The sequence below is a fragment of the Oncorhynchus gorbuscha genome, unplaced genomic scaffold (genome assembly GCF_021184085.1).
Source record: "Oncorhynchus gorbuscha isolate QuinsamMale2020 ecotype Even-year unplaced genomic scaffold, OgorEven_v1.0 Un_scaffold_1064, whole genome shotgun sequence".
Lineage (NCBI taxonomy): Eukaryota > Metazoa > Chordata > Actinopteri > Salmoniformes > Salmonidae > Oncorhynchus > Oncorhynchus gorbuscha.
Genome location: NW_025745960.1, coordinates 197,501 through 215,926, shown reverse-complemented (window position 1 = coordinate 215,926; position 18,426 = coordinate 197,501). Strand labels below are relative to the sequence as shown.

Here is an 18,426-nt window from a genome sequence, read left to right as displayed (position 1 = left end):
AGGACCATCTGTTACTGAAGAACAAAGACCAGCAGATAGAAGGACCATCTGTTATTGAAGAACAAAGACCAGGAGATTGATGGACCATCTGTTATTGAAGAACAAAGACCAGGAGATTGATGGACCATCTGTTACTGAAGAACAAAGACCAGGAGATAGAAGGACCATCTGTTACTGAAGAACAAAGACCAGCAGATAGAAGGACCATCTGTTACTGAAGAACAAAGACCAGGAGATAGAAAGGACCATCTGTTACTGAAGAACAAAGACCAGCAGATAGAAGGACCATCTGTTACTGAAGAACAAAGACCAGGAGATAGAAGGACCATCTGTTACTGAAGAACAAAGACCAGGAGATAGAAGGACCATCTGTTACTGAAGAACAAAGACCAGCAGATAGAAGGACCATCTGTTACTGAAGAACAAAGACCAGCAGATAGAAGGACCATCTGTTATTGAAGAACAAAGACCAGGAGATAGAAGGACCATCTGTTACTGAAGAACAAAGACCAGCAGATAGAAGGACCATCTGTTATTGAAGAACAAAGACTAGCAGATAGAAGGACCATCTGTTATTGAAGAACAAAGACTAGCAGATAGAAGGACCATCTGTTACTGAAGAACAAAGACCAGCAGATAGAAGGACCATCTGTTATTGTATGGGATGAATCATGAATGAGTGGAAACATTTCTTTCACTATGGGATATGTTCTGTTTATGTCCAGACGTCTGTAGGTGATGTACACTGAGTGGACGAAACATTAGGAACAACTGCTCTTTTCATGACAAACTGTCCAGTCCAGGTGAATCCAGGTGAAAGCTATGATCCCTTATTGATGTCACCTGTTAAATCCACTTCTATCAGTGTAGATGAAGGGAGGAGACGGGTTAAAGATGAAGTTTTAAGCCTTGAGACAATTGAGACATGGATTGTGTATGTGAGCCATTCAGAGGGTGAATGGGCAAGACAAAATATGTACGTGTCTTTGAACGGGGTATGGTAGTAGGTGCCAGGCGCACCGGTTTGAGTGTGAAGAACTGCAATGCTGCTGGGTTTTTCACTCTCAACAGTTTCCCTGTGTGTATCAAGAATGGTCCACAACCCAAAGGACATCCAGCAAACTTGACACAACTGTGGGAAGCATTGGAGTCAACATGAACCAGCATCCCTGTAGATTGCTTTGACACCTTGTAGAGTCAACATGAACCAGCATCCCTGTAGATTGCTTTAACACCTTGTAGAGTCCATGACCCGACGAATTGAGGCTGTTCTGAGGGAGGAAGGGGGAGCAAGACAATATTAGGAAGGTGTTCCTAATGTTTTGTCCACTCAGTGTATGTGTGATCTTTTTACACTATGCAAAATGTATGTAGTCTATATGTAGTCTGTATGTAATCTCTATGTAGTCTGTATGTAATATATATGTAGTCTGTATGTAATATATATGTAGTCTGTATGTAATATATATGTAGTCTGTATGTTATATATATATGTAGTCTGTATGTTATATATATGTAGTCTGTATGTTATATATATATGTAGTCTGTATGTTATATATATATGTAGTCTGTATGTTATATATATGTAGTCTGTATGTTATATGTATGTAGTCTGTATGTAATATATATGTAGTCTGTAAGGGTCTGTATGTAGTCTATATGTAGTATATATGTAGTCTGTATGTAGTCTGTATGTAATATATTTATGTAGTTTGTATGTAGTCTATATGTAGTCTATATTTACATTTACATTTAAGTCATTTAGCAGACGCTCTTATCCAGAGCGACTTACAAATTGGATATATGTAGTCTGTATGTTATATGTATGTAGTCTGTATGTAGTCTCTATGTAGTCTGTATGTAATATATATGTAGTATATATGTAGTCTGTATGTAGTCTATTTGTAGTCTATGTAGTCTATATGTAGTATATATGTAGTCTGTATGTAGTCTGTATGTAATATATTTATGTAGTTTGTATGTAGTCTATATGTAGTCTATATGTAGTCTATATTTACATTTACATTTAAGTCATTTAGCAGACGCTCTTATCCAGAGCGACTTACAAATTGGATATATGTAGTCTGTATGTTATATGTATGTAGTCTGTATGTAGTCTCTATGTAGTCTGTATGTAATATATATGTAGTCTGTATGTAGTCTATATGTAATCTCCATGTAGTCTGTATGTAATCTATATGTAGTCTATATGTAGTCTGTATGTAATCTCTATGTAGTCTGTATGTAGTCTGTATGTAGTCTCTATGTAGTCTGTATGTAATCTCCATGTAGTCTGTATGTAGTCTGTATGTAGTCTCTATGTAGTCTGTATGTTATATGTATGTAGTCTGTATGTAGTCTGTATGTAGTCTCTATGTAGTCTGTATGTAATATATATGTAGTCTGTATGTAGTCTCTATGTAGTCTGTATGTAGTCTGTATGTAGTCTATGTAATCTCCATGTAGTCTGTATGTAGTCTGTATGTAATCTCCATGTAGTCTGTATGTAATCTATATGTAGTCTATATGTAGTCTGTATGTAATCTCTATGTAGTCTGTATGTAGTCTGTATGTAATCTCTATGTAGTCTGTATGTAGTCTGTATGTAGTCTGTATGTAATCTCTATGTAGTCTGTATGTAGTCTGTATGTAGTCTATATGTAGTCTGTATGTAGTCTGTATGTAATCTGTATGTAATCTCTATGTAGTCTGTATGTAGTCTGTATGTAGTCTGTATGTAGTCTGTATGTAATCTATATCTAGTCTGTATGTAGTCTATATGTAATCTGTATGTAATCTCTATGTAGTCTATATGTAGTCTGTATTTAGTCTGTATTTAGTCTGTATGTAGTCTGTATGTAGTCTGTATGTAATCTATATGTAATCTATATGTAGTCTGTATGTAGTCTGTATGTAGTCTGTATGTAGTCTGTATGTAGTCTGTATGTAGTCTATATGTAGTCTATATGTAGTCTATATATTTATCTTCCTCCTCAGACTCAGATGGGGAGTCATATTATATGTAGTCTATATTACTCTATATATTTATCTTCCTCCTCAGACTCAGATGGAGAGTTATATTATGTCTGTATGTAGTCTGTATGTAATCTATATGTAGTCTGTATGTAGTCTATATGTAGTCTATATTACTCTATATATTTATCTTCCTCCTCAGACTCAGATGGGGAGTCATATTATATGTCTGTATGTAATCTCTATGTAATCTATATGTAGTCTATATTACTCTATATATTTATCTTCCTCCTCAGACTCAGATGGAGAGTTATATTATATGTCTGTATGTAATCTCTATGTAATCTATATGTAGTCTGTATGTAATCTCCATGTAGTCTGTATGTAGTCTGTATGTAATCTCTATGTAGTCTATATGTAGTCTATATTACTCTATATATTTATCTTCCTCCTCAGACTCAGATGGAGAGTTATATTATATGTCTGTGGATGAGGAGCAGCAACCCTCCGTCATAGAGGAGCTGACTGACGTACACTTCAAGTTTGAAGTCAAAGAGGTACGAAGTGCTTAAAAAATAAAATAAATTCTCTAATGTTCAAATAACCCCATAATCAAAGCAATACATGTTTCTATTGATGACCCCAGTGGGAGTCGAACGCACAACTCTGGTGTTGCTAAAGCGCTATGCTCTACCAACCGAGCTACACAGGACCACTGTCTAAAGCTATGCTACACAGGACCACTGTCTAAAGCGCTATGCTACACAGGACCACTGTCTGCTATGCTACACAGGACCACTGTCTAAAGCGCTATGCTACACAGGACCACTGTCTAAAGCGCTATGCTACACAGGACCACTGTCGCTATGCTACACAGGACCACTGTCTAAAGCTATGCTACACAGGACCACTGTCTAAAGCGCTATGCTAACAGGACCACTGTCTAAAGCGCTATGCTACACAGGACCACTGGGTCTAAAGCGCTATGCCACAGACCACTGTCTAAAGCACTATGCTACACAGGACCACTGTCTAAAGCGCTATGCTACACAGGACCACTGTCTAAAGCACTATGCTACACAGGACCACTGTCTAAAGCGCTATGCTACACAGGACCACTGTCTAAAGCGCTATGCTACACAGGACCACTGTCTAAAGCACTGCTACAGGACCACTGTCTAAAGCACTATGCTACACAGGACCACTGTCTAAAGCACTATGCTACACAGGACCACTGTCTAAAGCGCTATGCTACACAGGACCACTGTCTAAGCGCTATGCTACAGGACCACTGTCTAAAGCGCTATGCTACACAGGACCACTGTCTAAAGCGCTATGCTACACAAGACCACTGTCAAAAGCGCTATGCTACAGGACCACTGTCTAAAGCACTATGCTACACAGGACCACTGTCTAAAGCACTATGCTACACAGGACCACTGTCTAAAGCTATGCTACACAGGACCACTGTCTAAAGCTCTATGCTACACAGGACCACCGTCTATAGCGCTATGCTACACAGGACCACTGTCTAAAGCTATGCTACACAGGACCACTGTCTAAAGCGCTATGCTACACAGGACCAGTGTCTAAAGCGCTATGCTACACAGGACCACTGTCTAAAAGCGCTATGCTACACAGGACCACTGTCTAAGCGCTATGCTACACAGGACCACTGTCTATAGCGCTATGCTACACAGGACCACTGTCTAAAGCGCTATGCTACACAGGACCACTCCTGTCTAAAGCGCTATGCTACACAGGACCACTGTCTAAAGCGCTATGCTACACAGGACCACTGTCTAAGCGCTATGCTACACAGGACCACTGTCTAAAGCGCTATGCTACACAGGACCACTGTCTAAAGCGCTATGCTACACAGGACCACTGTCTAAAGCGCTATGCTACACAGGACCACTGTCTAAAGCGCTATGCTACACAGGACCACTGTCTAAAGCGCTATGCTACACAGGACCACTGTCTAAAGCGCTATGCTACACAGGACCACTGCCTAAAGCGCTATGCCACAGGACCACTGTCTAAAGCGCTATGCTACACAGGACCACTGTCTAAAGCGCTATGCTACACAGGACCACTGTCTAAAGCGCTATGCTGCACAGGACCACTGTCTAAAGCGCTATGCTACACAGGACCACTGTCTATAGCGCTATGCTACACAGGACCACTGTCTAAAGCGCTATGCTACACAGGACCACTGTCTAAAGCGCTATGCTACACAGGACCACTGTCTAAAGCGCTATGCTACACAGGACCACTGTCTAAAGCGCTATGCTACACAGGACCACTGGGTCTAAAGCGCTATGCTACACAGGACCACTGTCTAAAGCGCTATGCTACACAGGACCACTGTCTAAAGCGCTATGCTACACAGGACCACTGTCTAAAGCACTATGCTACACAAGACCACTGTCTAAGAAGCACTATGCTACAGGACCACTGGGTCTAAAGCGCTATGCTACACAGGACCACTGTCTAAAGCGCTATGCTACACAGGACCACTGTCTAAAGCTCTATGCTACACAGGACCACTGTCTATAGCTATGCTACACAGGACCACTGTCTAAAGCTATGCTACACAGACCAGTGTCTAAAGCGCTATGCTACACAGACCAGTGTCTAAAGCGCTATGCTACACCAGGACCACTGTCTAAAGCGCTATGCTACACAGGACCACTGTCTGTCTAAGCGCTATGCTACACAGGACCACTGTCTATAGCGCTATGCTACACAGGACCACTGTTAAAGCGCTATGCTACACAGGACCACTGTCTAAAGCGCTATGCTACACAGGACCACTGTCTATGCGCTATGCTACACAGGACCACTGTCTAAAAGCTATACTACACAGGACCACTGTCTAAAGCGCTATGCTACACAGGACCACTGTCTAAAGCGCTATGCTACACAGGACCACTGTCTAAAGCGCTATGCTACACAGGACCACTGTCTAAAGCGCTATGCTACACAGGACCACTGCTCTAAAGCGTTACCATGTTATTCAGGTGTATTTTTGCTGACGTTCTCCAGGTGCTGTTGGAGTTGACGCGTCAGGCTGACCAGGAGAACACGCTGTTAGCCTCTCAGTGTGTCTCAGCTGGGGAGCAGAGGGCAAGATGAGAACCTATGACCTCACCATCACCTCCTACCTCCACGAAGTAGGCCTGACTACTGTGAGATACGAGGTACCAGTAACCCTAACTAACTTCACTTAACCCCTGACCTATGACCTCACCATCACCTCCGTAAAGTAGGCCTGGACTACTGTGAGATACTGAGTACCAGTAACTCTAACTAACTAACCTAACCCCTGACCTATGACCTCACCATCACCTCTGTAAAGTAGGCCTGACTACTGTAATAATAATAATAATAATATATGCCATTTAGCAGACGCTTTTATCCAAAGCGACTTACAGTCATGTGTGCATACATTATACGTATGGGTGGTCCCGGGAATCGAACCCACTACCCTGGCGTTACAAGCCTGTGAGATACGAGGTACCAGTAACCCTAACTAACTAACACTAACCCATGACCTATGACCTCACCCTCACCTCTGTAAAGTAGGCCTGGACTATTGAGATACGAGGTACCAGTAACCCTAACTAACTAACCTAACCCTGACCTATGACCTCACCATCACCTCCGTAAAGTAGGCCTGGACTACTGTGAGATCAGAAAATGTAGGACCACGGTAGAGACAGTATCTGGGATTAAGTCCTCCACAGAAATGGTAGTAGCAGCCCATGTAGGATGTAGACTGGGCCGTGGTACAGTAGGACCACAATGGTAGTAGCAGCCCATGTAGGATGTAGACTGGGCCGTGGTACAGTAGGACCACAATTGTAGTAGCAGCCCATGTAGGATGTAGACTGGGCCGTGGTACAGTAGGACCACAATTGTAGTAGCAGCCCATGTAGGATGTAGACTGGGTCGTGGTACAGTAGGACCATAATGGTAGTAGCAGCCCATGTAGGATGTAGACTGGGCCGTGGGATGTCTGTAAACAGGAAATTGCTATTATTTATATAAATGTCAACGTCCAACTGATTCTATCCCTCTATAACAGGGATGGGCATCTTCAGACATGATTAGTAATGAATGATGTTCATTTCCAGACTCCAACAACCAGCCTCTGCACCTGATCAGCTCCTCAGACAAACACGGCTCAGACCTGCTCAAAGTGGAGTACACCAAAGTAAGTGGACTTTTACTCACTGGGGTCCTTTTGTCCATTCACTCCTTCTGTTGGTCTCAAATCGATATCTCCTCTCTCTCTCTCGCTCTCGCTCTCGCTCTCGCTCTCGCTCTCGCTCTCGCTCCGCTCTCGCCTCTCGCTCTCGCCCCGCCTCGCTCTCACTCCTCGCACTCACCACTCACCACCACCACCACCCACCACTCACCACCTCACTCACTCACCACCTCTGCCACCACCACTCACCACCACCACTCACCACTCACTCTATTGCATTTGCCCAAGTTCACACGATATCTTATTTTAGAAAGAAAATCCCAATATTTGTATCGTTGGGGTCTCTTTCTATGGAAATCTTATATGAGCTAAGCGGTCGTTTTTCCAGAGCAGGAAGTGTTTGTGGAATTGCTCCACATCCTATCCCTTCCTACAGGCTGATATCAACGGTCCTAATTTCCAGACAACGTTTGACAACACTGAGCAAAACCTGAAGGTATGTGATATGAATTGGTAGTGTTTAAAAAAAAAAAAAAAAATTTCCTGAGTAACCAAGGTAACCGCTGATTTCTTATTGCGAAGGTATTTTGTCCCCCTGTCCCCTAACACATCTCCTCGTCACCACGTATTGTTTTGCTCCACAGTATTTGTATAGAGCCAGTTCTATGTTAACCACAGTATTTCTATAGAGCCAGTTCTATGTTAACCACAGTATTTCTATAGAGCCAGTTCTATGTTAACCACAGTATTTCTATAGAGCCAGTTCTATGTTAACCACAGTATTTGTATAGAGCCAGTTCTATGTTAACCACAGTATTTCTATAGAGCCAGTTCTATGTTAACCACAGTATTTCTATAGAGCCAGTTCTATGTTAACCACAGTATTTGTATAGAGCCAGTTCTATGTTAACCACAGTATTTCTATAGAGCCAGTTCTATGTTAACCACAGTATTTCTATAGAGCCAGTTCTATGTTAACCACAGTATTTGTATAGAGCCAGTTCTATGTTAACCATGTATTTCTATAGAGCCAGTTCTATGTTAACCACTTCCTCAGCTCTTTATGGTGCTTTCTAAGAGCAGGAAGCTGCCCTCATTGGTTACCCAGCCTGGATCTACAGAGGATGGAGTTAGGGTCTTTTCCAGGAAGCTGCCCTCTCATTGGCCTAGCTATAGAGGATGGAGAGAGATCAGGGTCCTTTCCAGGAAGCTGCCCTCTCATTGGTTACCCAGCTATAGAGGATGGAGTGAGATCAGGGTCCTTTCCAGGGTGCTGCCCTCTCGTTGGTTACCCAGAAATACATCTATAGAGGATGGAGTGAGAGCATTTAGAGTGAGAGCAGGGTCCTTAGTCTCAGTTCTAATCAGTCCTCCTAGAATTCAGTCCTTAGTCTCAGTTCTAATCAGTCCTCCTAGAATTCAGTCCTTCGTCTCAGTTCTAATGAGTCCTCCTAGAATTCAGTCCTTAGTCTCAGTTCTAATCAGTCCTCCTAGAATTCAGTCCTTAGTCTCAGTTCCAATCAGTCCTCCTAGAATTCAGTCCTTAGTCTCAGTTCCAATCAGTCCTCCTAGAATTCAGTCCTTAGTCTCAGTTCCAATCAGTCCTCCTAGAATTCAGTCCTTAGTCTCAGTTCCAATCAGTCCTCCTAGAATTCAGTCCTTAGTCTCAGTTCCAATCAGTCCTCCTAGAATTCAGTCCTTAGTCTCAGTTCCAATCAGTCCTCCTAGAATTCAGTCCTTAGTCTCAGTTCCAATCAGTCCTCCTAGAATTCAGTCCTTAGTCTCAGTTCCAATCAGTCCTCCTAGAATTCAGTCCTTAGTCTCAGTTCCAATCAGTCCTCCTAGAATTCAGTCCTTAGTCTCAGTTCCAATCAGTCCTCCTAGAATTCAGTCCTTAGTCTCAGTTCCAATCAGTCCTCCTAGAATTCAGTCCTTAGTCTCAGTTCCAATCAGTCCTCCTAGAATTCAGTCCTTAGTCTCAGTTCCAATCAGTCCTCCTAGAATTCAGTCCTTAGTCTCAGTTCCAATCAGTCCTCCTAGAATTCAGTCCTTAGTCTCAGTTCCAATCAGTCCTCCTAGAATTCAGTCCTTAGTCTCAGTTCTAATCAGTCCTCCTAGAATTCAGTCCTTAGTCTCAGTTCTAATCAGTCCTCCTAGAATTCAGTCCCTGGCGTGTCAAATTGCTGCAGAGGGAGTTACACAGTTGGGTTGAAGTTGTTTAAGCTCTGCCTTAAAAAACAAAAATATAGGTTTTTGAATCAATACTAGTCTTTGTGTTGGCACACGTCTGGTTTTCACTCAGCTATTTCAGAACCAACGTGAGAAAAACAGAAATCCATAATAATCTTTAATGACATAGGTTAATCACTTTCCAGTCCTGTTTTACAGCTCCGTTTTAGTGTGGTGGCTGAGACGGTTACTGGTGTTTGTGGAGGGCTGAGAAAAGGTTATAGGTGTTTGTCAGAGACCTTAGTCATGCAGCCTTTGCCTTGGACACACACAAACACACTCACTCACTCACTCACTCACACACTCACACTCACACTCACACTCACACTCACACTCACACTCACACACACACACACTCTCTCCTGCTCTCTCCCATGGCCTCACACTGTGCAGTGATCCCTGAATAGACTTGATGATCTTGTTGCCAGGTTGATATCAAGTCATTATGGTATGGATGTTGGATGAAAGGCCACAGGTTTACTGGATAAAATATATATAGGATATAATTTTCTGAATCTTCCTTTTTTAAAATCTTAATAAATATCTCCCATGATAGGGTCATGTTAATAAACAGTTCAAGGAGAGTCATTGTAGTATTAGGATTGTGGGATCAGCAGTATGTCCCCAGTAGGATCCTAGTAGTAGTTAGACCCTAGAGTAGGATCCTAGTAGTAGTTAGACCCTAGAGTAGGATCCTAGTAGTAGTTAGACCCTAGAGTAGGATCCTAGTAGTAGTTAGACCCTAGAGTAGGATCCTAGTAGTGGTTAGACCCTAGAGTAGGATCCTAGTAGTGGTTAGACCCTAGAGTAGGACCCTAGAGTAGTATCCTAGTAGTAGTTAGACCCTAGAGTAGGATCCTAGTAGTAGTTAGACCCTAGAGTAGGATCCTAGTAGTAGTTAGACCCTAGAGTAGGATCCTAGTAGTAGTTAGACCCTAGAGTAGGATCCTAGTAGTAGTTAGACCCTAGAGTAGGGTCCTAGTAGTAGTTAGACCCTAGAGTAGGGTCCTAGTAGTAGTTAGACCCTAGAGTAGGATCCTAGTAGTAGTTAGACCCTAGAGTAGGATCCTAGTAGTAGTTAGACCCTAGAGTAGGATCCTAGTAGTGGTTAGACCCTAGAGTAGGATCCTAGTAGTGGTTAGACCCTAGAGTAGGACCCTAGAGTAGGATCCTAGTAGTAGTTGGACCCTAGAGTAGGATCCTAGTAGTGGTTAGACCCTAGAGTAGGATCCTAGTAGTGGTTAGACCCTAGAGTAGGATCCTAGTAGTGGTTAGACCCTAGAGTAGGACCCTAGAGTAGTATCCTAGTAGTAGTTAGACCCTAGAGTAGGATCCTAGTAGTAGTTAGACCCTAGAGTAGGATCCTAGTAGTAGTTAGACCCTAGAGTAGGATCCTAGTAGTAGTTAGACCCTAGAGTAGGATCCTAGTAGTAGTTAGACCTAGAGTAGGATCCTAGTAGTAGTTAGACCCTAGAGTAGGATCCTAGTAGTAGTTAGACCCTAGAGTAGGATCCTAGTAGTAGTTAGACCCTAGAGTAGGATCCTAGTAGTAGTTAGACCCTAGAGTAGGATCCTAGTAGTAGTTAGACCCTAGAGTAGGATCCTAGTAGTGGTTAGACCCTAGAGTAGGATCCTAGTAGTGGTTAGACCCTAGAGTAGGATCCTAGTAGTGGTTAGACCCTAGAGTAGGATCCTAGTAGTGGTTAGACCCTAGAGTAGGATCCTAGTAGTAGTTGGACCCTAGAGTAGGATCCTAGTAGTGGTTAGACCCTAGAGTAGGATCCTAGTAGTGGTTAGACCCTAGAGTAGGACCCTAGAGTAGTATCCTAGTAGTAGTTAGACCCTAGAGTAGGATCCTAGTAGTAGTTAGACCCTAGAGTAGGATCCTAGTAGTAGTTAGACCCTAGAGTAGGATCCTAGTAGTAGTTAGACCTAGAGTAGGATCCTAGTAGTAGTTAGACCCTAGAGTAGGATCCTAGTAGTAGTTAGACCCTAGAGTAGGATCCTAGTAGTAGTTAGACCCTAGAGTAGGATCCTAGTAGTGGTTAGACCCTAGAGTAGGATCCTAGTAGTGGTTAGACCTAGAGTAGGATCCTAGTAGTGGTTAGACCTAGAGTAGGATCCTAGTAGTGGTTAGACCCTAGAGTAGGACCCTAGAGTAGGATCCTAGTAGTAGTTGGACCCTAGAGTAGGATCCTAGTAGTAGTTAGACCCTAGAGTAGGATCCTAGTAGTAGTTAGACCCTAGAGTAGGATCCTAGTAGTAGTTAGACCCTAGAGTAGGATCCTAGTAGTAGTTAGACCCTAGAGTAGGATCCTAGTAGTAGTTAGACCCTAGAGTAGGATCCTAGTAGTAGTTAGACCCTAGAGTAGGATCCTAGTAGTAGTTAGACCCTAGAGTAGGATCCTAGTAGTAGTTAGACCCTAGAGTAGGATCCTAGTAGTAGTTAGACCCTAGAGTAGGATCCTAGTAGTAGTTAGACCCTAGAGTAGGATCCTAGTAGTAGTTAGACCCTAGAGTAGGATCCTAGTAGTAGTTAGACCATAGAGTAGGATCCTAGTAGTAGTTAGACCCTAGAGTAGGATCCTAGTAGTAGTTAGACTCAGTAGTTGTAGTAGGATCATAGTAGTAGTTAGACTCGGTAGTTCTAGTAGGATCCTAGTAGTAGGTATCTGTATTGATGTAGTTTTAGTGGGATCCTAGTAGTAGTTCTAGTAGTAGGTATCTGTATTGATGTAGTTCTAGTAGGATCCTAGTAGTAGGTATCTGTATTGATGTAGTTCTAGTAGGATCCTAGTAGTAGGTATCTGTAGGTGACTCAGTAGTTCTAGTAGTATGTATATGTATTGATGTAGTTCTAGTAGGATCCTAGTAGTAGGTATCTGTATTGATGTAGTTCTAGTAGGATCCTAGTAGTAGGTATCTGTATTTATGTAGTTCTAGTAGGTATCTGTATTGATGTAGTTCTAGTGGGATCCTAGTAGTAGGTATCTGTATTGATGTAGTTCTAGTAGTAGGTATCTGTATTGATGTAGTTCTAGTGGGATCCTAGTAGTAGGTATCTGTATTGATGTAGTTCTAGTGGGATCCTAGTAGTAGGTATCTGTATTGATGTAGTTCTAGTAGTAGGTATCTGTATTGATGTAGTTCTAGTAGTAGGTATCTGTATTGATGTAGTTCTAGTAGTAGGTATCTGTATTGATGTAGTTCTAGTAGTAGGTATCTGTATTGATGTAGTTCTAGTAGTAGGTATCTGTATTGATGTAGTTCTAATGAGATCCTAGTAGTAGGTATCTGTATTGATGTAGTTCTAGTAGTAGGTATCTGTATTGATGTAGTTCTAGTGGGATCCTAGTAGTAGGTATCTGTATTGATGTAGTTCTAGTGGGATCCTAGTAGTAGGTATCTGTATTGATGTAGTTCTAGTAGTAGGTATCTGTATTGATGTAGTTCTAGTAGTAGGTATCTGTATTGATGTAGTTCTAGTAGTAGGTATCTGTATTGATGTAGTTCTAATGGGATCCTAGTAGTAGGTATCTGTATTGATGTAGTTCTAGTGGGATCCTAGTAGTAGGTATCTGTATTGATGTAGTTCTAGTGGGATCCTAGTAGTAGGTATCTGTATTGATGTGTCTCAGTCGTTCTAGTTGTATTGATTACGTATTAATATGTATTGGTACAGTATTTAACATGAATGGTTGTATCTCCAGGTGGAGTTGTCGTCTCTAGACTTTCTCCTCCACACCAAAGCGCTCCTCTCCACCATCAACTATCTGAACACAGCCGTACCCCAGGAGCTGACAGCCTCCAAGGACAGAGAGGCCAAGAAACAGGTGGAGAAGGCTGGACAGGGGAAGACAGGTATACATTATGTTATACTATAATATACTTATATATATATATATATATATATATATATATATATATATATAAGTATAATATACTTTAATATACTACAATATACTGTACTGTTCTATAATTTACTATACTAAAATATCTAATGCTCTACTATAATATACCATAATATACCATAATATACTGTAATATAATATACTGTAATATACTATAATATACCATACTGTATATAATATACCATACCATACGGGACTATACTATACCCTACTATAATATACTATACTGTAATATACTATAATATACAATAATATACTATAATATACCATAATGTATATAATATACCATACAGTACTATACTATACTATAATATACCATACTGTACTATACTATAATATACTATAATATACTGTAATATACTTTACCATATTATACTGTGCCATACTATAATTGACATACTTTAATGTACTATAATACACCAATCTGTACTATATTTAGTACTATATTACACCAGTCTGTACTATATTTAGTACTATAATACACCAGTCTGTACTATATTTAGTACTATATTACACCAGTCTGTACTATATTTAGTACTATAATACACCAGTCTGTACTATATTTAGTACTATAATACACCAGTCTGTACTATATTTAGTACTATAATACACCAGTCTGTACTATATTTAGTACTATAATACACCAGTCTGTACTATATTTAGTACTATATTTAGTACTATAATACACCAGTCTGTACTATATTTAGTACTATAATACACCAGTCTGTACTATATTTAGTACTATAATACACCACTCTGTACTATATTTAGTGTATGTTGGGCACCACATGGCCATTAAAGACTAGTATTATTAATGTCGTTTCGTTGTCCTCCTCCTTCAGTGTCGAAAGGACCAACAAACAGCAATGTGTTCACCTTCAAACTGTCTGCTGAACTGGGTTCCTTCCGTGTGGAGGTGTGTGATGACCAGAACATCGCTGACATCACAATACAAGGTAAGATGTGACCAATCATCTGAAAGGAGACTTATTATTTTTTTGTGGGGGCGGGGGGAGGAGTTATGCTGCTTATAAACTTACATATCCAGTTTTGGAAAATGTCCTTCCAACGTTTATTTCAGTTATCTCTGCATGTCATTTACATACTGTGTATTGACAGTGTATTGACAGTGTATTGACAGTGTATTGACAGTGTATTGACAGTGTATTGACAGTGTATTGACAGTGTATTGACTGTATTGACTGTGTATTGACTGATCTGTCGTCAGGTATTGACTGTGTATTGACTGTGTATTGACTGTGTATTGACTGTGTATTGACTGTGTATTGGCTGTGTATTGGCTGTGTATTGGCTGTGTATTGACTGTGTATTGACTGTGTATTGACTGTGTATTGACTGTGTATTGACTGTGTATTGACTGTGTATTGACTGTGTATTGGCTGTGTATTGGCTGTGTATTGACTGTGTATTGACTGTGTATTGACTGTGTATTGACTGTGTATTGACTGTGTATTGACAGTGTATTGACAGTGTATTGACAGTGTATTGACAGTGTATTGACAGTGTATTGACAGTGTATTGACTGTGTATTGACTGTGTATTGACAGTGTATTGACAGTGTATTGACAGTGTATTGACAGTGTATTGACAGTGTATTGACAGTGTATTGACAGTGTATTGACAGTGTATTGACAGTGTATTGACAGTGTATTGACAGTGTATTGACAGTGTATTGACAGTGTATTGACTGTATTGACTGTGTATTGACAGTGTATTGTCTGTGTATTGACAGTGTATTGACAGTGTATTGACAGTGTATTGACAGTGTATTGGCTGTGTATTGACTGATCTGTCGTCAGGTATTGACTGTGTATTGACAGTGTATTGACAGTGTATTGACAGTGTATTGACAGTGTATTGACAGTGTATTGACAGTGTATTGACAGTGTATTGACAGTGTATTGACTGTGTATTGACTGTGTATTGACTGTGTATTGACTGTGTATTGACTGTGTATTGACTGTGTATTGACTGATCTGTCGTCAGGTATTGACTGTGTATTGACAGTGTATTGACAGTGTATTGACAGTGTATTGACAGTGTATTGACAGTGTATTGACAGTGTATTGACAGTGTATTGACAGTGTATTGGCTGTGTATTGACTGATCTGTCGTCAGGTATTGACTGTGTATTGACAGTGTATTGACAGTGTATTGACAGTGTATTGACAGTGTATTGGCTGTGTATTGGCTGTGTATTGACTGATCTGTCGTCAGGTATTGACTGTGTATTGACAGTGTATTGACAGTGTATTGACAGTGTATTGACAGTGTATTGACAGTGTATTGACAGTGTATTGGCTGTGTATTGACTGTGTATTGACAGTGTATTGACAGTGTATTGACAGTGTATTGACAGTGTATTGGCTGTGTATTGACTGTGTATTGACTGTATATTGACTGTGTATTGACCGTGTATTGACTGTGTATTGACTGATCTGTCGTCAGGTATTGACTGTGTATTGACTGTGTATTGACAGTGTATTGACAGTGTATTGACAGTGTATTGACAGTGTATTGACAGTGTATTGACAGTGTATTGACTGTGTATTGACTGTGTATTGACTGTGTATTGACTGTGTATTGACTGTGTATTGACTGTGTATTGACTGATCTGTCGGCAGGTATTGATGGGTCGGTGCTGGTCCAGGCCAAAGAGACAATGGTGTTCGCCAGGCTCAGGGACATAGTGGTGCTGGATGTCGACCCCAAAACCATCCACAAAAAGGTTATTTTTATTTTTTATTGATAACTCTACTTTTTTTTGGTTTGTTTAGGTACTATTTTTATATATTTATTTATTTTACCTTTATTTTACCTTTATTTTACCTTTATTTTACTAGGGAAGTCAGTTAAGAACAAATTCTGGAACAGTGTGTTAACAGCCTACACCATTTTCTGTTATTACACGCATCGTTAGTGAGCTGAAGGGGTAGTTTGTAGTAATGTGGTCCGTTTTAATTTACAAGGAGAGACTATATCATCGTCATACTGTACTGTCCTGGTGTGATCCTGTAGGCCGTCTCCATGGTGGGCGAGGAGGTGTTCAGCTTTCAGATGTCCCTGTATCCCAACGCTACGGAGGGAGAGGGTTACTCAGACACCTCCAAGGTGGACGGGAAGGTTACCATGAGGCTGGGCTGCATCCAGATCGTCTATCTGCACAAGTTCCTCATGTCTCTACTGGTGAGGAGAACCTCAGGGATGGGTATATCGAGAGCTGACAACAGGGTAGGGCTCAATTCCGTTATCAATTCCAGATCAATACAGGAAGTACACAGAAATTCCAATGACCTTGAATGCTTTTCAATCGAGGTTAAAATTAAAAATTAAAAAATAAATAACAAATGTAATTCAAGTGTTTACTTTCTGAATTGACTGGAATTTAAATGGAATTGGTCCCAACTGGAGAGGACATGTTGATATATCAACTTCCCCACTGAGTGGAACATGGTTTAATACCGTGCATGAGGGTTATGTCTGTGTCAGTTTCCTACACGCGGATGAAGCCTCTTCCTCCACTAAAACGTACTTTTTAATGGAGATTCTCTAAAGGTCATGATCTTAAATAGGTCCTCATCTTGGTCCAGGAAACCAGCTCTTTATGTTGCAGGGGAACGTTATTAGGATGTTTTGGTCGATTGGAGTCCTTTCATGTTACCAGGAAGCCTTAAAACATTATTTTAATTTCTTAAAAGTCTGTTTCCTTTATTACTGTTTATATTTATCCTGTTATGTATTTGTTTATCTTTTGGTCTGTAAATCTGTGGTGTTTTCTCCCTCTTATAGGTGTCCTCAGTTATAGCTACCAGTGTCCTCAGTATCTGTAAATCTGTGGTGTTTTCTCCAGGCCTCTTATAGCTACCAGTGTCCTCAGTATCTGTAAATCTGTGGTGTTTTCTCCAGGCCTCTTATAGCTACCAGTGTCCTCAGTATCTGTAAATCTGTGGTGTTTTCTCCAGGCCTCTTATAGCTACCAGTGTCCTCAGTATCTGTAAATCTGTGGTGTTTTCTCCAGGCCTCTTATAGCTACCAGTGTCCTCAGTATCTGTAAATCTGTGGTGTTTTCTCCAGGCCTCTTACAGCTATCAGTGTCCTCAGTATCACTCTCAGATTATGAGGTACAGATTATGGCATGTTTTATAGCACTAAACTACAGATTATGGCATGCAGCACTAAACTACAGATTATGGCATGCAGCACTAAACTACAGATTATGGCACGCATCGCAGCACTAAACTACAGATTATGGCATCGCAGCACTAAACTACAGATTATGGCACGCAGCACAGCTCTAAACTACAGATTATGGCACGCAGCACAGCACTAAACTACAGATTATGGCACGCAGCACAGCTCTAAACTACAGATTATGGCACGCAGCACAGCTCTAAACTACAGATTATGGCACGCAGCACAGCTCTAAACTACAGATTATGGCATGCAGCTCTAAACTACAGATTATGGCACGCAGCACAGCACTAAACTACAGATTATGGCACGCAGCACTAAACTACAGATTATGGCACGCAGCACAGCTCTAAACTACAGATTATGGCACGCAGCACTAAACTACAGATTATGGCATGCAGCTCTAAACTACAGATTATGGCACGCAGCACAGCACTAATCTACAGATTATGGCACGCAGCACAGCACTAAACTAGCTAGCTCATCCCCCTCCAACTCCTCCTTGTGCGTTTTAAGTCGATGGTTGTGTGGGCGAAACCATAAAAACGAAAAGCATTCCTAGATTGCCATGCAGATACCTAGTTGCCATGCAGATACCTAGTTGCCATGCAGATACCTAGTTGCCATGCAGATACCATAGATACCTACATGAAAGCAGCAGAGAGGAAGTGGTAATTCAGTCCGGTAGTTTTTCAAGAGGTAGTCGGCGTTTGGTCCAAGCTTCACTGTTTTATGGCTGTGTTTTCAGAGCTCTCATCTCTAAGATATGACCCCATTTAACAGCGCTGACAGGTTATAGTCTGACAAATGGTCCCTTTATACAAACCAGGAAGTTAATCAGCATGATACAGCAGACCCCTCTCTCAATGAAAGATCTATTTATATAGA

General features: G+C 41.0%; 1 protein-coding gene across 1 annotated transcript in view; it reads left to right on the top strand.

Annotated features, from left to right (window-relative positions):
• Positions 1–6,163: 6,163 nt before the first annotated feature.
• The window catches only part of LOC124021149 (vacuolar protein sorting-associated protein 13C-like), a gene marked incomplete at its 5' end in the record, with an annotated part of 165,885 nt that continues 153,622 nt past the window's right edge, over positions 6,164–18,426 (top strand). The window contains 7 exon segments of the mRNA XM_046336501.1: positions 6,164–6,176; positions 7,113–7,192; positions 7,623–7,682; positions 13,126–13,276; positions 14,169–14,282; positions 15,972–16,075; positions 16,366–16,533. Of these exon segments, the coding sequence (XP_046192457.1) occupies positions 6,164–6,176; positions 7,113–7,192; positions 7,623–7,682; positions 13,126–13,276; positions 14,169–14,282; positions 15,972–16,075; positions 16,366–16,533 (690 nt within the window).